Genomic DNA, 24,576 nt, shown 5'->3' with positions numbered 1-24,576 from the left:
CACTATTAAAAGAGTAATAATGGGTCAATTAAAACAACTCAGAGAGTAATACAAACAAGAGAATTGAGCCTTATGCCTGGACCAAAAGGTATAGGCTCAGTTCAAATTAACAACTGAGGTTGGTGAAGTGGAGAACAAAGCCCCTAAGGACAGGAAAGGTAGAATAATTCCACTTTGTGGTTGGAGGCCTGTTGTGCAGAGAAATCCTGGGGAAAGTGAACCTCATTCAAAGCTACATCATGATCACCAGAAGGGCAGAGGCACAGCTCACCTGGGACCCAGCTGTGAGGAACCCAACTGCCATCTCTTGGTCTCTAGTGTTCACTGTGGGGAGGCCAGGACCAGCCTGAAGAATTGGAACAGCTGAGGAGACAGAAAAAAACATGAGCAGGATTAGTGCTATCTTACAGTTAGCTCATTCAAAGGTATCCACTGCTGATTCACAGAACCCCAGAACCCAAAGACTCCAGACAGATAGGGGTCTGGGTGTACCCTACCCTGTTCTCAGCTGAGAAAATGGTCCCAATGCAATATACCCTGTCCCTTCAGGACTATGGATGCTCCCTATGCTGGAAATAATTCCCTTTGAGATTCAGTAATACAATAAAGTCACACATGACTTTTAGGGATGTGGTTGGTCTGCTAACTTACAAGTATCTCTACAAGTCAGCTGCTTATTTCCTGACGGTTTCTAGAAAGGATGTGAGAAAAAGGAGACAAATGACAAGAGAGCATGATCCCAGATACTGCCTGATAAAATCAAAGAGTGAAGGTATTTCACTTCATCTCTCTCCTACTGAAGTCAAGGAAGTAGCCAGAAAAACTCAGAATTACACCTTGCACGTAGTTTATCAATTGCTGGGTTTGTAAAGGAAAGGGGGCGGGGGAGGGCACAAAGCACCCTTTCCTGTGCCCTTACTTCCTTACTGTTTGCGTCTTACCCGGCTCCTGGAAGGCCTGTGTCGCAGCACCAGGGTCCTGATTGAGCTGCTCCTCAGTGCCTTGGTCTAGGCCTTGAACACCTTCCCCATGGGGCATCCCCCACTCAGGCTTGACCTCCACTGGTCCCAGGTGGACACCTGCTTCCCAAGGGCCTCTGCAAAGTGCTGTCTCCTCCTGCTCTCCCCGCACGTGGCATGGAACCTAAGAACAGGCCCCAAAACCTATTTAGAATGAGGCCTTGTTATGGAGTTGAATAAAACCTAAAAAAAGAGCCAATAAAAGAATCATTCCAGCTTCAGGGGAAAGGGACAGGTGGCTCAGCTCTTCGCCAGGACATCAGTGAGAAGGTGAAAAGGAAGCTAAACTCCTTTCTCAAGCTCTAAGCAACTTTTATGTATCCATGCCATTTTATAAGGGTGCTGTCTGCCTCAATATAGGTCAAATCCTACCATGAATAACATCACAGAGAGCCAAAATATTGTCTCGCTACTAGAAAAAAATTCCCCAGTTGCAGATGATGAAAGTAAAAAAATACAAAGCCTAAACTCTGCAACAAATTAGCTAGTGAGCCCGGCCAGCGTGGCTCAGTGGTTGAGAGTCCACCTATGTACCAGATCACAGTTCGATTCCCGGTGGGGGCACATGCCTGGGTTGTGGGCTCGATTCCCAGTGTGGGACGTGCGGGAGGCAGCTGGTCAATGATTCTCTCTCATCATTGATGTTTCTATCTCTCTCTCCTCCCCCTTCCTCTCTGAAATCAATAAAAATATTTTGTTTTAAATTAGCTAGTAAAAAAAGTCGCTCTCTTCTTTCCCAAAAATCAGGTGGCTGTATTAGAGAGTGACAGAGACATGACCAGAGTCTAAGGAAGCATCTGCGGTGCAGTTACTTGGTGTCACCAGACCACCACCACAGAACCGCTATGTGAGCCATCTGAGCCGACGTCCCAGACGTGGAAACAGCACCATTACAGACAACTCTCCTCAGTAAGAATATTCACCAAGCAGACTTCCCTGCATTCCCACATCAGCTCTGCCTAAATAAGAATGGGTCTAGGAGGGACCTTGGAATCCACAACTGCCTTTTTTGAGTCTGAGGCTCACAGGAACATCTCGTCAGGTTTCTGCCCTGATGACCAAAAAAGAATCCCTGGGAATGGCTTTTCTTGCTGTAAACTCCACTGCTACCCTTCACCCACTCCTCCCTTCCACCCCCCCAAAAAAAGTACATGTGGGAGTACAGGAACAGAGAGAGATTCTGCACCTCATCTACTCCCACGCTTCCACAAACCTTCAATTCTTTAAATCTCCTCTCTCCACACCAACAAAACCAGACCCAAGACACCCTTCTCACCCACCGCCTTGGCCTCCAGTGCTCTCTCTGTGAAGTCCTCCACCATGGCCACTAGGGCCTTGCCACTCTCTGGGCCATGCTCCCGAATCCAGGCATAGAACTCCCGGGGCAGGATGGTCAGGAACTGCTCCAGCACCAGCAGCTCCAGGATCTGCTCCTTGGTGTGCAGCTCAGGCCTCAACCACTGGCGACAGAGCTCTTGGAGTTTCCTGAGGGCTTCCTGGGGACCAGCTGCCTCCTGGTAGCGGAACTGGCGAAACCTCAGCCGAAAGGTCTCAGGACTAGGATCCTCCCTTCCCCTGCCCCATGGCAACTCTTTCTCCAGTTTTACCACAGGAACCCCCATCTGCTGCTGAGGGACGTCTGCCATCCCCGGACGCTCTTTAAGCATCTTCACGCTCTCATCCAGGATGCTGAGGGTCTGTTGGGAAGACATGGACAAATGAGACATGGACCAGTCCATCTCAGTTGTCTCTACATCAGTGAATATTCTACTGGAGAACATGGCAATGACCTTCTAGGACAGCAGTCACCAACTGGTGGTCCATGGAGCACTGGTGGCTCGTGAGGTCTGAAAGTTGGCGACCACTGTTTTAGAAGACATTTTCAAGAGACTGAACATATGTCTTAAAAATCATGTCAATTCAATTCAGTTATTTGCTAACCACCTAGTATGAGCTGAGAATAAATATAAAATGTATAGGGTTTAGCCCTAGCCGGTTTGGCTCAGTGGGTAGAGCGTCAATCTGCGGACCAAAGGGTCCCAGGTTCAATTCCGGTCAAGGGCACATGCCCAGGTTGCGGGCTCGATCCCCAGTGGGGAGCGTGCAGGAGGCAGCCAATCAATGATTCTCTCTCATCATGGATGTTTCTATCTCTCTCTCCCTCTTCCATCCTCTCTGAAATTAATTAAAAAAATATTTTAAAAAATAAAATAAAATATATAGGGTTTAGCTTTTACCCACAAGTACCTCAGGATCCCATTAGGGAGATAACACTCTATCCTATCTAATAAAAAAGAAACATGGTAATTGGCGTACGACCGCTACCCTTCCCATTGGCTAATCTGGGCGATATGCAAATTAACTGCCAGCCAAGATGGCGGCCGGCAGCCAGGCAGCTTGAAACTAACATGAGGCTTGCTTGCTTCAGTGACGGAGGACTCCAACGTTCCCCGCCTACCACTGCAGGCCTCTGAGCTGCAACTTTAAGCAACTATGTAACAAAAATAGAAGCTAAACAAAACCCCAGAAACCTGTTTTAGTCCACTGGGCTTCAGCCAGCTGGATCGCAACATTGTACACGAAGGCCAGAAACCTACTTTCAGCAGCGGAGGCCTAAGAGCTGGAGCCAAGCCTCAAAGCTAAAGCTGGCCCAGAATAAAAAAGAAAAAAAGGAGCAGTTGGGAGCTTCAGTCACCCCCAGCCTGAAAACAGCCCTCAGCCCCTCACCCAGACTGGCCAGGCACCCCAGGGGGGACCCCTACCCTGAAGAGTGTGTGACCAGCTGCAAACAGCCATCATCCCCTCACCCAGGCTGGCCAGGCACCCCAGTGGGGACCCCCACCCTGATCCAGGACACCCTTCAGGGCAAACCAGCCAGCATCCACCCGTGCACCAGGCCTCTACCCTATATAGTAAAAGGGTAATATGCCTCCCAGCAGAGCCGCGAGGCCTCCCAGCACCGGGATCAGCGTGACAGGGGGCAGCGCCCAAACCCCCTGATCGCCCTGTGGCTCTGTGTGTGACAGGGGGCGGGGCCACTACCTCCCTATCCACCCTGCTCTGTTCATGACAGGGGAAGGCGCCCCAACCCCCTGATCAGCCCTGCTCTGTGCCTGATAGGGGGGAGCTCCCCAACCCCCTGATCGCCCTGCGGCTCTGTGTGTGACAGGGTGCGGCGCCCCAACCCCCTGATCGGCCCTGCTCTGTGCGTGACAGGGTGCGGCGCCCCCCACCCCCCCTGGGCCCTGCTCTGCGTGTGACGGGATAGAGCCATAACCTCCCCATCGGCCCTGCACTGAGTGTGAGAGTGGCGGCGCCCCAACCCCCTGATCAGCCCTGCTCTGTGAGTGACAGGGTACAGAGCCCCAACCCCCCTGATGGGCCCTGCTCTGTGAGTGACAGGGGGCAGTGCCCCAACCCCGATTGGCCCTGGCTCTGTGCATGACAGGGGGTGGCGCCGCAACCTCCCCATCGACCCTGCCTTGAGTGTGACAGGGGACGGTGCCCCAACCCCCCAATCAGCCTACCCTGAGCGTGACTGAGGGTGGCATCACAACCTCCCAATCACCCTGCTCTGTGCATGACAGGGGGCAGCGCCCCAACTCCCCAATCGGCCCTGCTCTGAGCCCGACCAGGGGCTGCACCTAGGGATTGGGCCTGCCCTCTGCCACCCGGGAGCAGGCCTAAGCCAGCAGGTCGTTATCTCCCGAGGGGTCCCAGACTGCGAGAGGGCACAGGCCGGGCTGAGGGACCCCCCCTCCCCCCCGAGTGCACAAATTTTTGTGCACCGGGCCTCTAGTATATATATAAAAGGCGAATATGCAAAGTGTCCCCTCGGGAGTGCAACTGGAAGGTCAATTGCTCACTGTGAAGTGCACTGACCACCAGGGGGCAGCGTGGAAGGAAGGCCCCGATCAGCCTCTATCAGCCCTGATCGCAGGCCAGGCCTAGGGACCCTACCTGTGCATGAATTTCATGCACCAGGCCTCTAGTCAGATAATAATATAAGATGGATGATAATTACATCAGTCACCTGGGCTCACTCTTCCAAAACTAAAGGACATAAACATTCAACACATATATATGCCAGACCCACAGAAACTAGAAATACAATAGAAAACAAGACAGACAAGATGCTTGTCCAGTGCAGCAAACAGAAAACAAAACAATTGTAAGCAAATAAATTAAAATTACAAATAGAGTCTGTTGGTAAGACAACTGACAACGACCACAAATGAGACACAGACCAGTTCATCCCAACTGACTGTTGGGATAAGTTCTAGAAAGGAAATAAGTAGGGTTTTCTGTTAATGGGGGACAAACAACTTCAAGAAGGCTTTTCTGAAGAGATGACACTAAGGTTGAGACCTGAAGGATGAGAATGAGCCAGTCATTCAAAGAACATTCCAGGCAAAAGCATTGAGAATAAAAATTACTCTGCATGTCAGAGAACAAGCCAAAGTGCAGTGTAGCTTCAGCAGAGCAGGTCATGGTCAGAGCTACACAAGTAGAACAGAGGCATGCAAAAACCAAATTATCCAGGTCCTGGGCCACAGTAAGAATGAAGGGCTGACCCTAGCTGGTTTGGCTCAGTGAAGAGAGCGTCGGCCTGTGGACTGAAGGGTCCTGGATTCGATTCCGGTCAAGGGTAAATGCCTGAGTTGCGGGCCAATCCCCAGTGGGGGGTGTGCAGGAGGCAGCCAATCGATGATTCTCTCTCATCACTGATGTTTCTATCTCTCTCTCCCTCTCCCTTCTTCTCTGAAATCAATAAAAATATAAATAATAAAAAAGAATTAAGGGCTTTACTCTTATTTCTTGTTTTAGAAGGGAGCTACATGTTCAACAAAGGTCATTTTGCCTGCAATGTAGCAAGAACAGAGAGATAAAGGAGGGCAGCAGCACTTACTGTGGTCCAAGCAAATGACAGGACTTCGATCAGGATGGCGGCAAAGAAGCAGACAAAGTCAAGACATATTTTGGAGGTAAACCCAATAGATTTACTGGTTGGTGGCTTGGGTGTGTGCTCAACCTAAAGACAACAGAGCAACATATATACCATTATTATAATTGATTGAATGAGTCCTAATTTGTGTAGCTTTTACCATTTAGAAAGCATGTGAACACATACCCTCATTTAATACTTACAACAATTCTGTTAAAATAGTGAGCACTACTTCCCCTACTTTTCAGATGCATAAACTGAAGATGTAAGAAGTGAGATGGCTGGCCAAGGTCAACATCCCAAAATGAGAAACATGGGAAGCCAAAAAGATAAAGGTAAAATGTAGGATCAAGTACTCACGAGAAAAAAAAAAAAAGAGGCTTGCACTACACTGGAGAATGAGTACTGTTTAATTCCACTGGGGGCTAAGGGGGTGACTTAGGCTGGGGAAACAGACCTAGAACTCCCAAGCAGGTAAGGGGCTCGGCTTTCAGAGGGAGGGAAGGTCACTCTAAATGGAGCAAAGAATGAGCCACTGGTAGGAAGCAAATCCGAAGCTTCTGCTTAATATCCCATCAGGTGTTTATGGATTTACCTGCTCTTCTTAAATCTACTTTACATTTTCAGTCTATTCATTTTCTCTCCTGCATCAATTGAGCTTGCTCTTTCATGACTTCCTAGCTATTGCATTTATCCCACGATGGCGCAAAGTTTACAAACGTGTCCCTACCAGATTCCCTACCAGAAGGCAAGAAAAATCCTCACTCATCTTTTATTCCTGACACCTGACAAACAGAATGCGCCCCATAACTATTCGTCATCCTACGTGTTGCTCTACAATAACTACTTTCCCGTTTCAGAGAGTTCCGCTTTTGTGCCAGGTCTCCGGTTCGTGGACCACGACCGCGCGTTAGGCCCACCCCGGCCGGGCGGGATCAGCATCCCTCCTACCTGAGCCAACCGCGGGCGTCACTCACCCCCGCCGCCAGGCCTAGGTGCGCGGCGGGCGGCTTCGAGGAGACGCGCCTCCCGCAACCTCAGCCCCTCCGCCGTCCCCGACCTGCACCACCGCACGGCCCCGGCGCCCCGACCACCACCGCGCCTCGTGGCCCCAACCCGACTCTCACCCAAGGCCCCGCAACCGCGCCAAGTTCCCCAGTGCCCTCCGAGGACCGGAAGTAGGCGAACGCTGTCAGACAGGTGCGTAAGGGAAGGGTCTCTTCCGTTTCCTCTCTAGGACTCTCGGAGGTCGGGGCGACTCGATGGTCGCTCCTCCCCAGGCCCCGTTCAGGGACCCGTGGGACCGCGAGGGGCTCTTTCCGTAGCTACCTGGTTTCCTCCGGGCTCTCGGTCGCCAGGCTCCTTAGCGCCTCCATGCCTTTCCACCTGCTTCCCCTCTGTGGGGAGGGCTCTGCAGACATGCACCGGGCACTGCGCCTCCCTCTCCGTCTAGGGCAGTGGTTCTCAACCTTCCTCATGCCGCGACCCTTTAATACAGTTCCTCATGTTGTGGTGACCCCCAACCATAAAATTATTTTCGCTGCTACTTCATAACTGTAATTTTGCTACTGTTATGAATCGTAATGTAAATATCTGATATGCAGGATGTATTTTCATTGTTACAAATTGAACATAATTAAAGCATAGTGATTCATCACAAAAACAATATGTAATTATATACGTGTTTTCTGATGGTCTTTTAGGCGACCCCTGTGAAAGGGTCGTTCGACCCCCAAAGGGGTCGCGACCCGCAGGTTGAGAACCGCTGGTCTAGGGGCTTTACAGCCCAGTGAGTCAATGGGTGTTTATTTCGCGTGCCCTGGTGCTGGATTTAATTGTCCTCTACTTTGTGATAACACTTTTCTGGTGAGTTTTCTTCATAGCCAGACTTTTGCTTCTCTTTCTGCTTTTTCCTATAATGCTCTTGTATTGATACTGCTGTTTCACTCTTTTATTTGAATGAGTTTAATTTTTCTGGATCACAGCTATTTGCAGATGGATACTGAGGAAAGAGAGTCAGGTAGCAGAACATTCCCAGTTTCTCAGTATGAGGGCTTTTTCTTCCATTGTTACATTGAGGGATACTTTCTTTAATATATAATTCCCATGTCGTCAGGATTCCTCTGGTTCTTACCCCTTTGAACTATTAGGTATATCCTAACAGTTCAAAGGGGCAGCGTGTACTATCACTCATTTCCTCCTATTCTTCATCAGTCATTGCTATCAGAGGATACTGTCATTTGCCTTCCAAGGTGGTCTCCTCTCTTTTGCAAGGGGTGCTTCCTAAAACTTTCCCTTTATAGACTCCCATGCACATTCCATGCCTTCTCTGTCTCCCTAACACACATGTCCCATGTTTCTCCTCTGTCCTATTCGTAGCCATTCCCTCTCAGAGTGGGTCCTTCTCAGACACCTGAAGGTTACTATTTGCTAGTGAGTTTTGGAATTTGCCACCACTACAACCCCTAAATATTGTCTGACCCACCCCACTGGACCCAGCATGCCACTCTTCCAGTTGTGACTTCCCATATTGGCTGCTGGTGCAGGGCAGTTTGGGCCACAATTACATATTTTAGTTTGCAGATTTTCTCTATTCCTAGTTTAACTGATAATTATAGTTCCTATATGGATTTTTTTAGGAAGATAAGCAAGATGACTGGAACTAGGCTGTCACCACATCACTATAAGAAATTCCCGAGATACTTTTTGGAGAGAAATATAAGAAACTGAAAAAAATATAATTAAAACACCTAGTGGCTGTTTTTCAGGTGTATATGTCTTAGCTCTTCTGCTTGGGTGTAAGCCTCTAGGGAACTGATTCTGATACCTCTGTGCACCCCCAAGGTGCACTGCACGAGGTCAACCTTTTATGAACACTAACAGTCACAACAGAGCCCACTTGACTCTAGCTATGTCCATCACATTTCTTCAGAGAGGTACAGGGCTCCCTGTACTTGTTTTTGAATTTACACTACTTAAGTTCTAAGAGCTTTCCACATGTGTGTTCTTTTGAGAGGAAAGTGGGGAGGCAGTTACTTAGGATCACTTTTCTGGCCTCCCCATTGCCCCAAAGGATCTGTACTTCCCAGTTACTCCCACCCTAGCTGGTAGGCTGAGCGCTCCCCAGCCTGTAAGCACCATCAGGAATGTGGACAGGGCATGTTAGAGGTGCACTCAGGAGGCTTCTGACTCTGGTGGAAGGATGGAATGCCAATACATTGCTTTATGCTTTCCTCGGGGGCATAGACTCATTCGGCTCAGGATTCCAGACCTTGGAATTCAGTCCTGGGGATGTTTTCACCTTTAGCCACTCCAACTCTTCCTCCCAACACATACTTACGAAAAGTTTTCTGGCCCTGGATGGTGTGGCTCAGTGGTAGAACACCAGCCCACTCACCAAAGGGCCATAGGTTTGATTCTGGTAAAGGGCATATACCTGGTTTGCAGATTTGTCCCTGGCCTTGGTCCAGGCAGGAGGCAACCAATCAATTTGTCTCTCTCACACCTCTCTCTCCTTCTCCATCTCCCTCTCCCTCTACCACCCCCTCTCTTGGCCCCTCTCCCTCTCTCCCACTCTCTCTAAAAAGTCAACGGGAAAAAAATAGCCTCTGGGCCCTAACCGGTTTGGCTCAGTGGATAGAGCATCAGCCTGCAGACTCAAGAGTCCCAGGTTCGATTCCAGTCAAGGGCATGGACCTTGGTTGCGGGCACATACCCACTAGGGAGTGTGCAGGAGGCAGCTGATCGATGTTTCTCTCTCATCGATGTTTCTAACTATCCTTCTCCCCTCCTCTCTGTAAAAAATCAATAAAATATATTTTTAAAAAAATAGCCTCTGGTGAAGATTAAAGAATTTTAAAAAAGGAAGGAAAAGTTTTCTGTACCAAGTCACACTTTTGTATGGGGAAATCACTTTTCCTTTTTAATATAACTAACTCAAACACCTGTAGTGGTTACATTCTGTTTGGTTTTTGTCTTATGAAAGATCATTTCACTTAATCATTTTATAATATAACTCCCTCCCCTCCTGCCCTCCAGGCTGGGTTTTTGAGATATGGATTAACAGACAGTAGTCCTTCTTTTATTGAAAACACCTGCAAAAAAAGAAAGAATGGAAAAAAGGAAGGGAGAGAGGGTAGGAGGAGGGAAGGAGAGAGATCACTCAAGAGACTCAGAAGAATTCAAAAATCCCAAATTAAAAAAAAAGTCAAATATGATCAAAATAGAATCACTGTATAGGGAAGTGGAGCATTCATTTGATACACAAGAAGCTTATTAAAAGTAGCAGAGACTGGCAGAGAAGGGAGTGCCACCCACACACGTGCACTCACACAGCTTGATGAAGGTTAGAGGACAGACTCTCCGGGACTAGATAACTGTCTCTTCCTTCAGCAGGGTCTCCTTTTGCATTGAGCTCAGTCCTCCTCCAAAACTCTCCAGAATCTCCAGGTGTGGGCTCTCTTGAGTCTCCTTGATACTCTGGGAAATGCGTAATAAATGGCACCTATGGCAGGCTTCTTGAAAGAGGCAGATGACACCTAGGGAACAGCAAAAGTTTGGCTCAGATTATAGAGGATATCATACTTCATTCCCTAGAGGTCAGAAACTCCCTCCACTAATGCAACTCCTTCCGGTGTGTGCCTGCCCTCCCTAAGACTCCCCTCCAATGTGGAGCATTATAGGGACAGAACGAGAAACAGAATGCACCAGAAGACAAGGCATACAAACAGATGGATAAACTCACAGAACCATGGCCAGTGCTGGAAATAACAGTTGCCTAACCATTAGTAGATGAGAAAACAAGGTTTCAGAGACCATAAAATTCAGGCCTCTTGATGCCCAACTTAAGAACCTTAGTAAAATACAAGAAAGGAAAAACAGAATTGATGTTCATAAGAATAAGTGGAGATACCTTAAATGAATGGTAAATACTGTATTAATGTTAACACCAAAATAAAGGACAACTGTTTTCAACCTTATGGCAGACTAGATACACTCCCACTAAAAACAACAAAAGGTCTAAATAAAATATCTCTTCAAAAATGTCTTTGTATAGATCACCAACTCACACCATACACGAGAATAAACTCAAAATGGATAAAAGACTTAAATGTAAGACGTGAAACCATAAAAGTCCTAGAAGAAACCATAGGCACCAAAATCTCAGACATCTCTCATAGCAACATGTTTATCGAAACATCTCCTAGGACAGTGGTCGGCAAACTCATTAGTCAACAGAGTCAAATATCAACAGTACTGCGATTGAAATTTCTTTTGAGAGCCAAAGTTTTTAAACTTAAACTATATAGGTAGGTACATTGTTATTAACTTAATTAGGGTACTCCTAAGCTGGCCTTTGCTAAAAACGTCCTCAATCTGATTGAGGTACGTTCGCTGAGGTTGACCCCTTCCAACTCTCCCATCCACACTTCATCTTGTATACTTGTTTCATCTATCTCCTTTCATTCATCCTCTCTATATGTCCAAACCATCTCAACATACCTTTCTCAATCCTCGACACTACATCTTCTTTCACTCCACAACATTCCCTGTACGTGCGCGCCCGCACGTGGTATTTTGTGGAAGAGCCACACTCAAGGGGCCAAAGAGCCACATGTGGCTCGTGAGCCCCGGTTTGCCGACCACTGTCCTAGGACAATGGAAACTAAGGAAAAAATAAACAAATGGGACTATATGAAAATAAAAAGCTTCTGCACAGAAAAAAAAAAATCAAAATAACAAGTGAGCCCACTACATGGGAGAACATATTTGCCAACGATACATCTGATAAGAGGTTAATCTCCAAAATATATAGGGAACTCATACAACTTAACAAAAGGAAGACAATCCAGTTTTAAAAAATGGGCAAAAGACCTAAATAGACATTTCTCCAAAGTGGATATACAGAAAGCCAAGAGACAGATGAAAAAACGCTCAAAGTCACTAATCATCTGAGAGATGCAAATCAAACGACAATGAAATATCACTTCACACCTGTCAGAATGGCTATCATCAACCAATCAACCAACAAGTGCTGGCAAGGTTGTGGAGAAAAGAGAATCCTAGTACACTGCTGTTGGGAATGCAGACTGGTGCAGCCACTGTGGAAAACAGTATGGAGTTTCCTCAAGAAATTAAAAATGGAACTTCCATTTGACCCAGTATTCCACTTCCAGGAATATATCCTAAGAAACCTGAAACACTCATCACAAAAAGTATATGCACCCCTATGTTCATAGCAGCACCATTTACAATAGCTAAGACTTGGAAACAGCCTAAGTGCCCATCAGCAGATGAGTGGATAAAAAAAAAACTATGGTACATTTATAGTATTAATAGGATACTATACAGCAATAAAAAAGAACTCTTACCATTTGCAACAACATGGATGAACCTGGAGAGTATTATGCTGAGTGAAATAAGCCAGTCAGAGAAAGATAAGTATCACATGATCTCACTCATATGTGGAATTTAATGAACCAAATAAACTGATGATCAAAAATAGACCCAGAGTCATAGAAGCATGAACAGACTGTTGAACCTCAGAGGGAAGGCAGGGGAGGGTGGGTGGGCAGAGGTCAACCAATGAACTTGTATGTATACTGGTATATGCATAACGCATGGACACAGACAACAGGGTGGTGAGGGCCTGGAGGGGCGGGGAGGACAGGAGCGGGCTGGAAAAGGTTAACGGAGGAAAAAGGAGGACATATGTAATACTTTCAACAATAAAGATTAAAAGAGAAAAATGTGAGAATTAAAACTGAATTATAGAACACCCATCACAGAGAACCATCTGAAGACTAGCTGAGCAGAATTTCTCTAACTAAAGGTGTAAAGAAGGTGCCTCAAAGCGACAGGCTGATATCATCATGCCTTCTTGGGTAGCCTTCCCAAGCCTCATACTACTTTGGGCAGCTCCAACCACTGTTCCAACACCACCTAAAGTCTTCAGCTCTGCTCCTACCACTCCAGGGACCACGAAGAACCTCAAGACAGCTCCAACCACTGTTCCAACACCACCTAAGGTCTTCACCTCTGCTCCTACAACTCCAGCACCAACACTGAACCTTAAGACAGCTCCAACTAATGTCACCGTGGGCCCAATATCACCTATGGTCTCTTCTACAAAGCCATTAGGAGGGCCGCAGAAATTCAAGACAGAAACCACTTCATCTTCTCCAGTGCAGACAACAGAAACCCCGCCTATCACACCACAGGAAACAAGTACGACCAGCTCATTGCTGAACTCTTCTTGTCCAACAGATGGGAATAGCACCGTGACCCAGCCTTCAGATTGCGGTTGGCAATACAATGAAACTCACACAATCTTGAAACAAAATATACAGAGGAACACCAGTAAGTTGTACATTGGACTCTGCATTGCTGCCATGATATTGTTCACCATTTTGGCTGCCATACTTACCAAAAAATATTTATGTGGGAAAAGAATGGTGTTGCAAATAAGCAAAGAACCTCAGACCGGAACTTCCCAAAATGGAACTGCAGTGCACTACCAAGCACAGGGAAATATTTGCTTTGAGAACAATGTTTACAACATGCCTGAAGACCCAGCGGTTCTCCAAGGCTTGAGGCCCTTGACTGCAGAAGGCAATGACCAGATCTCACCATGTCTGTCCTTTTAAGCTCCAGGATGATTTTTCTGTCAATATTTCATGGCGTTCCAACATGTCTGTGATGTTAATGTCTTTAGCTCTCACTGCATAGTCAACCTCATTGGTAATTAGCCTTAATTTTTTATACTAAAATTGGCTCAATCTTTCTGGTCATATTAGAGCCCTCTCCTAAATATGAACTGAACACTTTAGAATTGTATATTCTGTTTCAACCTTATGAATCCTGTATCCATCAAGACTTCTCATTGGGTTGACATGAAATGAACCAATACCTTGGTCACTAAAACTGTCACAAAGAGGGGAATAGGACTTAAAATCAGCAAATTCGATTTGGTACTTAAATGAATTCACTTGGAAGCAAAAAAAAAGAGAGAGAAAAAAATGTCTTTATAAATGCATCATTAAGCTGGCATCAGAGCAAAATTTTCTTAGAAGCCAAAACCATAATAAAAATAGGAATTAGAGTGTTAAGCAAGGACACAATTAGCTTTCACCTTGAAGAGACACACTCAACCCAGGTGACTCTGATTTACCATTCTGTTGGCCATTTGGGGCACAAAAAATAGCAGAAAAAGCCTTCTCAAGAGGAGAATCTAATAAAAGTCTGTCATTTGAAACTGGAACTTCAAAGTTACCTGTGCGGACCAAGAATTCATAAATATAGGCTAGTTGTTAAATGCATTCATAGCTAAATTCACAATATTTATGTATTTTGTTTGTGATCATAGGCTAGTTATGCACCTGTGTGCCAGGCAGAAGCAATCAGGAAACACTAAAAATACAGGACTATTCAGGTATTTTTATTTCTTCTTGAGTCAATTTTAGTAATTTATATATTTCTATACATTTATACATTTTTATCTAAGTTTTAAAATTTATTGATATAAAATTATTCAAAATGTTTTCTTAATTTGTGCTGCATCTGAAGTTATGTGCTTTTTTATTCCTAAAAAAATTGGTTTGTCAAAATTAATGAAATATGGTAGAACATTATGTATCTTTGAAGTCTCCTCCCCCCACCCCCACCCCTAATCTGGCTCTTCCTGATACCTTCATCTTTTCTCCCTTCCAGAGCCATTTATTATGAAACTTATGATAACAGTATTTACTACAAACATATACATTCTTAAATAATATATTATTTAATGTGCAACCAATTATGAGAGTGTTTTTGTAATTCACTATTATTAAAAAGCATAATAAAGAATGTATTTCAAGCAGAAGGATAATGATCTTAGATAAAAGGCCTAAGAAGGTTTGATGAGCAACTAAATTAGTAAATATGTGGTTAAATTTAAACAAACAAATATTAAATGCATAAAATAATAATACCAAATGTATGGATTTAAAAAAAAAAAAAAGAAGAAGAAATTAAAACATTGGACAAAATAGCATATAGCCTTGAGGGGGTCCTTTTATTATTTATGTAGAGAATAACTGTTGATTATCTTTCAACTTAGTTAAGTAAGCATTTTAAAATGTCAAAAATAATTGTGTTCTTGCTTAACATTCTAATTCCTATTTATATGTAAAAATGACCATATGCCTTTGGAACTAAAGAAGCTAGAAATATAGTAAGAACTATATACATATAATTCAATCAATCCAAAACAAGTAAGAGATTTGGGAGTAGGAAGGAGGATAAAAGAACTGAAAATACAAATTAAAGTGACAGAAAAAATACAAATATATCAGTAGTCACAATAAATGTAAGTCAATTAAATGCTCTAGTTAAAAGACAATGATCAAAAGACTAGATGAAAAAATTCAGTTAAAATCTATTTATAAAAGCTATCCAAATCATAAAGACAGAGGAAATTTTAAAGTAAAAGGTTTAAAAAATATAACGGGTAAATATTAACCTAAAATGTAGAAGTAGCTATAGTAATATTAGATAAAACAGACTTTACAACAAAGCATTACTAGAAATAAAAAAGATAATGATAAAAAGTTCAATTCCCTAGTAAAATATAACAAGTCTAAATCAATGGGCTTAGATCCTGATTTTAAAAGTTTAAAAAGGAGTAGCAGAATAAATGCAAAAATTTAAGGAGGGAAGTTCAAAATTAGAAGTAAAAATTAACTAATAGGAAACAAACATCAAATATGAAGGTTCAATAAAGCTAAAAGCTGGTTCTTTGAAGACTAAAATTGGTAAGCCTCTGACAAGATTTAAACAATAAACAAGCTTGGTCTGATGTTTATTAAAAAGATAAAAGATTGCATTCAACATGAAAACAGACCTCAAACTAGGCTATAAAGCAAGTCTCAATAATCCAAAAATATTAGGATTATCTAGACCATGATCTCTCATCAAATTGAAATTAGGTTAAAATAATAAACACAGATACAATAAAAATTCTGTGCTTCAAAATTTTTAAAAATTTCAGGGATCAAAGAAGAAATCATAAGGAGAACTAGAAAATATTTGAAATGTAACAACAAAAAAATACTACACATTTAAAAGCAGAGCTGCAAATAAAGCAATTCTTAGAGGGGAATTCAAGTGTGTGTGTGTGTGTGTGTGTGTGTGTGTTTTGGAATTAAAGTGTTAAGTGCCTACTCAGTTGGTTGGAGCTTCATCCATACACAAAAATTTTGTGGATTCAATTCCCAGTCAGGGCACATACCTAGGTTATGGGTTCAATCCCCAGTTGGATTGCATAAGGGAGGCAGCCAATTGATGCTTCTCTCTCACATCGACGTTTCTCTCCCTTCCTCTCTCTCTCTCTCTAAAATAAATAAAAACATATCCTCGGGTGAGGATTTAAAAGGAGAGAAAATGTCAAGTTCCAGCTCTAGTCAGTTTTTCTAAGTGGTGAGAGTGTCATTCCACAGACTTAAGGTTCAGTTTCAGTCAAGGGCATGTACTCGGTTGCAGGCTCGATTCCCACTCCTGTAGAGGCACATGCGGGATGCAACCAAGCTATGTGTCTCACTCACATGGAGATTTCTCCCTCTCCCTTTCACTCTCTTTAAAAACCAGTGGAAAAAATATCCTCTAGCCCGACTGGTGTGGCTTAGTGGTTGAGTGTCAACCTATGAACTGTGAGGTCAGTGTTCAATTCTGGTCAAGGCATGTGCCCTGGTTGCAGGCTCCATTCCCAGTAGGGGGCGTGCAGGAGGAAGCTGATCAATGATTCTGTCTCATCACTGAAGTGTCCCTCTCCCTCACTGAGATCAATAAAAATATTAAATACATATATATATATATATATATATATATATATATATATATATATGTATGTATATTAAAAAATATCCTCGGGGGAAGATTAACATCTCTGAAATGAGGATGTATCTTATAAGCTATAGCATCTTAGAATTATACTTGGCATCAACTTTTCTTTCTCAGTGGTACATAAAATAAGGGTGTACATAAACAAGGGTGTACATAAACATTTAAGAAATGTGGCTACCTCTTAAACTATATAGTGGAAATATGGATGTGCAGTTTATTTTTAATCACTATTTAGTACTTATATCTTACAGTTATATTATAAACTAGAGTCCCAGTGCATTAAATTCGTGCATGGGGGGGTGTTGTCCCTCAGTCTGGCCTGCACCCTCTTCAATCCAGGACCCCTCGGGGGATGTCCAACTGCAATCCAGGACCTCTGGCTCCTAACCACTCACCTGCTTGCCTGCCTGATCATCCCTAACCACTCTGCCTGTCTGCCTGATTGCCCCTAACTGCTTGCTGGGGGGTAGGGCCAGCCCTGCCAGGGGCCATCTGCCTACCTGATTGTCCCTAACTGCTGGCCTGCCTACCTGATCACCCCTAACCACTCTGCATGCCTGCCTGATCACCCCTAACCACTTGCTGGCAGGCAGGGCCAGCCAAGGGAGGGGCCATGGTGGTTCTGGTCTAACGGTTGTTATGGTCGTGATGCCGTTGCGTTCTCTGGCCTTTTGTTATATAGGATATTCTTTATTATATATTCAATGTATAATAAAATTGAGTTAAAATAGATTATAATCATGCCCTGGCTAGTATGGTTCAATTGGTTGAGCTTCATTCCATGCACCAAAATGTCACCAGTTCGATTCTCAGTTAGGGCACATGCCTGGGTTATGGGCTTAAACCCCAGTAGGGGGTGTGCAGGAGGCAGGCTATCGATGTGTCTCTCTCACATTGATGTTTCTCTCTCTTTCATTCTCTCTCTCTGCCTCTCCCACCATCCCTTCACTTCCCTTCCTCTCTCTCTCTCTCTCTCTCTCTCTCTCTCTCTCTCTCTCTCAATCAATAAAAACACATTTTTAAAAATAGATTATAATCATGGGTCAGGTTAACATAGCAGGCAGAGATAATAGAGCAAAATTAGGACTATAAACTAGGATGGCGATGGTATGTAAAGATAAAGGGGGTAGGGTGAGGAATAGGATCTTAGATTTCAGGATAGAGATAGAGGTAGGCCTGGAAAGCCTCAGGAACCAGGATATTATGAATAAGGGAGAGTATGAAAATTTGGAAGAGTCTGATTCTCAAGTCAAGCGGGATAAGAACTGGAAAGGACAAGGATGGAAGGTTGGGTTGAAGCTCTAGAGCAGTGCTATCAGTAGAACTTTCTATGACAATGGAAATTTCTGTATCTTTACCATCCAGTGAGGTAGCCACTAGACACCGAATAATGTGGTTATTGAATATTTGGAATGTGTCTCATATGACTGAGGCACAGAATTTTTAATGTTACTTCACTTTAATGAATTTAAGTTAAATAGCACATGTAGTGAGTGATTGCCGTTTTGAACAGCGCAGCTCTAGAGCAAGGCTCCTGAATCCAGACCGAGGGCAGGGAGAGGGGCACCAGTTCCAGGACACTCACCAGCCACTATGAACAGAAGGATACCAAAGCCCAGGACATAGTAAGGCCACTGCACAGAGAACTGGGGCGGGCGGGGCTGCATCCTCAGACTCTGGATCTCCAGGGCATGCAGCAGCAAGGCCAGGAAAGCACAAGTCCCTGCAGGGTCACAGGGAAGTACGCTTCATCTCCTCCTGTGGTTCTGCCTTCACTCCAGCCTTTCCTCGGACTTAATTAGACAGAGCCATGTGGCTCCTGCATGGAGGCTCCTTTCTCTTGCTGGCACACCTTGCCCTCTAGAGCCAATAACTTCCACCCCACATACCTGTCTTGCCCTCTTTTCCCAACTCATCTCAAAGCCCATGTGCCTCACCTCCCTAATCAGAAATCCTTTTCCTGGGTACCCTCCGTGCTCATGACCTCAGCTGACTCAGCCTGGGCCCTCTGGGTGTGATGCTTTGGATGAAACTCAACCTGATTCTCCCACCATAAGCCTTCCAGCCCTTTCATGGCAGGGGAAGGCCTTGGTCAACCTTTTAATGTCAGAGGTTCCAGAGGACAGAGATAGTCCCTTCCATTCATTCATCTAAGAAACATTTATATTTTATTTAGATCATATATTTCAATTATATTAGAATTCTATTCTAGACTCTAGGCCAGTCACTGGGATAGAGATGATGGTAAAAGGCCACCAGACAAATGACCCCAATCAATGTGGCAAGGACTATGCTAGCTGGAAGTATGAAGAACAGAAAAGCCCCAAAGAAAGGGATCATAAATACAGAGGGGGCAGGTATGAGGGTGGGCTACTTCATAGAGAAGCCAACAAAAGAGAGGGGCCTTCAAATCCTCTCTCCTAACATCACAGAGACCTCTCCCCTCCCCCTTAACTCCCCCACCTGCCTTTGGAGCCCTCCCCAAACCTTCCCCATGGCTGCCTGCCTGCTCCACACCTGTGAAGAAGCTGATGGAGGCTGATAAAAAAGTTTGCTTCCAGGTCCTTGGAAAGAGCTGAGATGCAAAAGACACCATGGTGAGGGTGGTGAGGAAAGACAAGACGACTGCAAACAGCAGGAAAACTCGGCCGAGGATGATGTAAACTGCAGGGGAGGGAGAGTAGGCAAGTGCTGGGCACCCTGACCCCAAAGGGCAGAGCCCACGAAGCCCCCCAGGTCCTTGGCAGGGATGGCCCCTGGAGCTCCCCAATATGTGGTCTGGGGCCAAGGTTCTGACCCTGCCACTTTGGCCCCAAGAATGCTCTGGCCCCATTTTGTTCCCCATGACATGGAAGTAAACAAACAAAAAAATTTAGATGGACAAATGGTAGTTTTTAAAAACAACATAAAATAGCCCGGCCAGGGTGGCACAGTGGTTGAGCATCAACCCATGAACCAAGAGGTTACTGGTTCGATTCCCAGTCAAGGCACATGCCCAGGCTGTGAGCTTGATCCCCAGAAGGGGCATGCAGAAGGCAGCTGATCGATGTTTCTCTCTCATTGATGTTTCTCTCTATCCCACACCCTTCCTAAAATCATTTTTTTTTTTAAAAAAAAAAGTATTAAAATAAAACCCTGGTGGTAAAATTTGTTACACGCCGAAACCGGTTTGGCTCAGTGGATAGAGCGTCGGCCTGCGGACTGAAAGGTCCCAGGTTCGATTCCGGTCAAGGGCATGTACCTGGGTTGCAGGCACATCCCCAGTAGGAGATGTGCAGGAGGCAGCTGATCGATGTTTCTCTCTCATCGATGTTTCTAACTCTCTATCTCTCTCCCTTTCTCTCTGTAAAAAATCAATAAAATATATTTTAAAAAAAAATTTGTTACACAAGGAAACATGAGGAATCACATCTGTATTGATCACGCTGTACAAGTCACTGGTGGAAAGTCAAGATGTTCTGAACGCTGCAGGAAACCCCTATAATTATCCTGGTTAATAGAAGTAATGAAACAGACCCGAAATAGCAGAGCCAGAGTCTTAAAGACAGGGTGTCTTATTCTCCTACTGTTGGCATGATTCAGACCCATGTTAAAATGAGTTTGTATCCTTTCCTGAGCATGCAGAAATGGACAGCTGGGGGGAAAACAAAGAGACAAAGGTATTGTTGAAGACCCAGAGTTCTAGAGTCTACCCTTGGGTTAAAACAGTGCTTCTAAACCAGAGACAACCGCCTCCCCCCCACCATGGGAGATATTTGGCAATGCCAAGAAGTAATTTTGTCTGCCACAATTAATGCAGGGAGGATTCTACTGGTATCTAGTGGGTAGAAGAGGGGCAGGGCTGTTATTAACCTGTAAGAAACGGGGGAGCCCCCACATCAAAGATTACCCAACCACAAATGTCAGTGGTGCCAAGGTTGAGAAACCCTGGATCAAAGAGCTCACACAGTCTGGCCTTTCTTCCCCAAGGTGGCTCTTCTTTCCTATCACCAGGAGATAATTCCTAGGTCTCCCAGAGTCACCTCTTTTCCAAGACAGACACTTTCCAAGTTCCTTATAAAACATGGTCTCAAGTGCCTCCTTGATAATGTGGTACCCAGGCCTGAGCACAGTATCTGCAGAGCTGCCACCCAGAGATGGACAGGTGTGTGGCCAAGGGGACAAGTGGAGGCTCTGCTAACCAGGCTGCTCCCCTGACTAGGAGTGGTGCCTAACGGATGCTGCCTGGATGGGCCAATGGCAGCCTGAGAGGTGGCAGAGCCTCACAGAGGAGGGCAGGATCCCGCCCGCCGCCCCATCTCATGTTGGGCTACTCTTTTCCCCAGAAATAAACTTTGTTGCTTCTGACACATTGGCTCCTGACTCTGGTGTCAGCCTGGCATTATTAACGTCCTCCCAGCTGCCTACTTTCCTTTAACCCCAAAGGAGTGGAGACTCAGAGAAAAATGCCCTTATGGGCTTATTAAAGCCTGTTGTCTGCCACCCCCAATTCCTGCAACAGCCCCATCTCTCCCCCAGTCCCTGCCTCCATCTCTCCTTACTGGATAAGGGTCGAGGCTTCCAGCACTTGATATGAAAGCAGTTCTCAAACAGGCCACTGTAAAACACTTCACGGGACTCCTCATTCACAAGGCGCACCCAGAAGGGGAAGATGGTGACCAGCAGTATGAGCAGGTAGCCCAAAGCAGTCAAGGCGGGGGCTATGGCCCATGTGAAGCCCTTTATGTTTTTGTCCTCTAAAGTCAGTATCACCTGTGTAAGGGAAAAGTGAGGGCAAGAGGTGGGCGCACATACTCCCAATACTCATGTGGTACAAGGAGATAGCATCTAAGGAAATGCGAACACATATGTGAGGCTCAGTGAATGCTGATCTCTTTGCCTCAATAAACTTAACAGTCTTACAGACCTCTTCAGTGGACCTAAAATAACATAGACCTTTTCTGCCACTGACTCACCGGATGACCTTAGGCATGTAGGGTCCCCTTTTCCACCTCTGTAAAATGAGGAGGTTGGACTACGCTGTCCGCAATCTCTCCTAGCTCTAAAGTTCTAACCATTCAATTGTTATTACCCACAGAAGAACCTCTCCAACGCCCTCTTCAGTCAGCTGTTTGCCTTTTGAGATTTCAGAATGAGGACCAGGGGGAGGTAAGACCAGGTCTGAAGTGCCCTTACTCAGTGATTGGCCCTTTTGCTTCAGGATGCTGGGTTTAGATGGGAAAGGGTCCACCGGGCCAGGAGGAGCCATCTGCAGAAAAATGAGCAGATCATATGCACAGAGCAAGTTTTGCAAATAGTTTAAAAGTCTCAGAGACCTTCCTGAAGCCCCAGGTATCCTCTAGGCCTGGAGGTCAGGCCCTTAGTTAAGGATCCCTCATATCTTCTCCTTGACCACCACCTGTCATTAAAGATGCCTTCTTTTGCCCTGCTGGTGTGGCTCCGTGGTTGAGCGTCCTCGACCTATGAACCAGGAAGTCATGGTTAGATTCCCAGTCAGGGTACATGTCAGGTTTCAGGCTCCATCCCCAGTGTGTGGTGTGCAAGAGGCAGATGATCAGTGATTCTCTCTCATCGTTAATGTTTCTCTCTCTCTCTCTCCCTTTCTCTCTGAAATCAATAAAAAATACATTTTTTTTAAAAAAAAGATGCCTTCTTTTAAATGAGCACCTGAGATGTAGACGATAAGAACTGGCTGGACTTGGCTTTAGAAGCCCTCGACTGTCATCCCTGCTCTATCACTTGCTAGCTGTGTAACTTCGTGAAGCTTGCTAAAACCCTCAGGAGTTTGGGTCTCCCATTTGGAAGAGGGAGGATATAATGCCCGGTGGGTCACTGGGAGGGCCAAATGAAATACTGCGTACTGAAGGGTCAAGCACAGTGCTGGGACTCAAGTGCTTGGTTAAAGGGGGAGGGGGAGCAGGGGAAGGAGATGGACTTCTCCTAAAATTCAAATATTCCTGTTGAAAAAGGGGCTAGTGGCCATTCACAGTCTAAAGGAAAATGTATTCAACTAGTCTGCGTTCTTCTCTGCCTTTGCCAAGCCTGGCAGCCCTGAGGAATGAGTTTTCCCCAAGGTGGAGAGGAACATGTGGAGGAAGGAGAGGAGTTGAGTAGGAGCTCGTGGTGCTACAGGGAGGGAAGGCCTGGTCAGAATGTATCCAGATAGCACTGTGATGACCCTGCCCACTTGGTGGTGCAGAAGGGAGGCTTCAGGAGGAGAGAGAGACACATGACAAGGGAGATGAGGGGCACCCTAAGACAACAGAACAGCTCTTCTTTCCAAGTCATGCCCATAGCCAGGCCTAGAGACTCCTGTATAAGCCAGGCAGTGCTTGGCAGCACCAAGGATTCAAGCTGTGCATGATGACTACTGAAGACAGGGTCCTCGGAGTGAAGGCGCTGCTCTTACCTCTCTGCATCCTGTACAAGCACCCTTGCTCATCCTCACGCATCTGGGCCTCTCCATGGTCCTCAATACAGACACCCCTCACTGCAGCTGGGACCAGGAGTGTCTTTGAGACTTTGAGAACTGTTGATCACTATAGAAAACAAGTCTAGCCCTGACCAGTTTGGCTCAGTGGATAGAGTGTCGGCCTGTGGACTGAAGGGTCCCAGGTTCCATTCTGGTCAAGGGCATGTACCTTGGTTGAGGGCACATCCCCAGTAGGGGGTGTGCAGGAGGCAGCTGATCTATGTTTCTCTCTCATTGATGTTTCTAACTCTCTATCCCTCTCCCTTCCTCTCTGTCAAAAAAATAAAAAATATATATTTTTTTTTAAAAAAAGAAAAAAGAAGACAAGTCTAAAGGCAGAGGACAGAAGTGTGGGTGCTCTCCCAGCCTTCCCACCTAACTATGCTGTTTATAAATGTTTAATGCTTTGGAAACATTCTAATGTGCTTTCTCCTCCTTTCTGTCACTTACCAGTTTCTCTTCTCCCCACCTGAAAGAATGGATCCTTCCCTCTCTCCAAAGCTACCCTTTTGATCTCCCCTCCACCCTCCATGTCTACTGATGAGTCGCCTGAACTTCAGGGCCTCAGTTCCCTTTGCTTTACAATTATGAAATAGGTGGGACCAGAGAGTGCTGAGTCCCAGCTATAAAACTCTCCAGGTAGGAGTCATGGCTACACATTGACCCCCATGTTCTGGATGAGATGGAGTACCCTGGACATTTTCATCTGATAGTCTGTACCCCTTCCTGTCTATTCCCAAAAACCTCAACTTGTCTAAAACTGACCTGAGCATAGTCCCTATTTCAGTCATCCTCTCCATCGCCCACACTATAGCCAGGAGCTCATTCTGGCTTCTCCCTTTCTCTCATGCTCCCAGCTCATCAGCCTTCCTTGTCTTCTCAGTTTTCACAAAATTTCCCAATCATGTACCCTTCCTGCCCCCACACCCCTTGTGTCTCCCTCTAGTCCTGGAACACCTCCTCCCCGCCCCCCCCCCCCCGCACCCCCGCAAGCATCTGCAGCTTCCATGCCTGGGGTCCTTCCCTGAGGGTGCCCTCTCTGCTCCTCCAGACCTTCTCAATCCCACCTCTCCTGCAAAGCTCAGCTTGATCCTGTCTGTCCACTCCATGTAGACCTCCCAGCTACCAACCATTATCCATTCCCTCCACAAAAATTAACTGTACACTTACTGGACGCCCCATGCCCATTTTAGGCCAATGGGAACAATACAGGAGGGGGTTGGGGGGAGGCCAGGAATTTGCAGGCTCTTGGTAACTACTGC

At 45.5% G+C, this 24,576-nt stretch overlaps 2 protein-coding genes across 5 annotated transcripts in view; both read right to left on the bottom strand.

The window, feature by feature from the left end:
• The window catches only part of ZSCAN25 (zinc finger and SCAN domain containing 25), a 16,536-nt gene extending 9,408 nt beyond the window's left edge, over positions 1-7,128 (bottom strand). Inside the window, exons 1-5 of one of the 3 annotated variants that reach the window (XM_036309911.1) lie at positions 6,168-7,077; positions 5,929-6,051; positions 2,300-2,716; positions 942-1,143; positions 272-363 (exon numbers count right to left, since the gene is read on the bottom strand). In XM_036309911.1, the coding sequence (XP_036165804.1) occupies positions 272-363; positions 942-1,143; positions 2,300-2,716; positions 5,929-6,051; positions 6,168-6,218 (885 nt within the window). In that variant the 5' untranslated portion in view covers positions 6,219-7,077. The other 2 variants (XM_036309913.1, XM_036309912.1) reach the window with 2 other exon arrangements.
• On the bottom strand, positions 5,929-24,576 carry TMEM225B (transmembrane protein 225B). Of its 2 annotated transcripts, XM_036309961.1 has the most exons (6): positions 24,485-24,502; positions 21,384-21,594; positions 19,360-19,506; positions 18,428-18,565; positions 10,296-10,502; positions 5,929-6,051 (listed from the first exon to the last, which is right to left on the bottom strand). In XM_036309961.1, the coding sequence occupies exons 1-5, from the start codon at positions 24,500-24,502 to the stop codon at positions 10,333-10,335; spliced, it is 684 nt and encodes a 227-aa protein (XP_036165854.1). In that variant the 3' UTR covers positions 5,929-6,051; positions 10,296-10,332. The 2 variants fall into 2 exon arrangements, with proteins under 2 accessions (XP_036165854.1, XP_036165855.1); XM_036309962.1 differs by lacking the exon at positions 5,929-6,051 and having other exon boundaries at positions 10,179-10,502; positions 24,485-24,576.

The sequence above is a fragment of the Myotis myotis genome, unplaced genomic scaffold (assembly GCF_014108235.1).
Source record: "Myotis myotis isolate mMyoMyo1 unplaced genomic scaffold, mMyoMyo1.p scaffold_m19_p_5, whole genome shotgun sequence".
NCBI classification, from domain to species: Eukaryota; Metazoa; Chordata; class Mammalia; order Chiroptera; family Vespertilionidae; genus Myotis; species Myotis myotis.
This window is presented reverse-complemented; position numbering and strand designations above follow the sequence as displayed.

Excerpts from the sequence above, each read along its gene's own strand:
- TMEM225B (XM_036309962.1), bottom strand. Across the intron at positions 18,566-19,359 it reads CTCCATCAGCTTCTTCACAG|GGACTTGTGCTTTCCTGGCC; the intron begins GTGTGGAGCAGG and ends GTGACCCTGCAG. Across the intron at positions 10,503-18,427 it reads CCTTCTGTTCATAGTGGCTG|GTGTCATCTGCCTCTTTCAA; the intron begins GTGAGTGTCCTG and ends GCTGTTCCCTAG.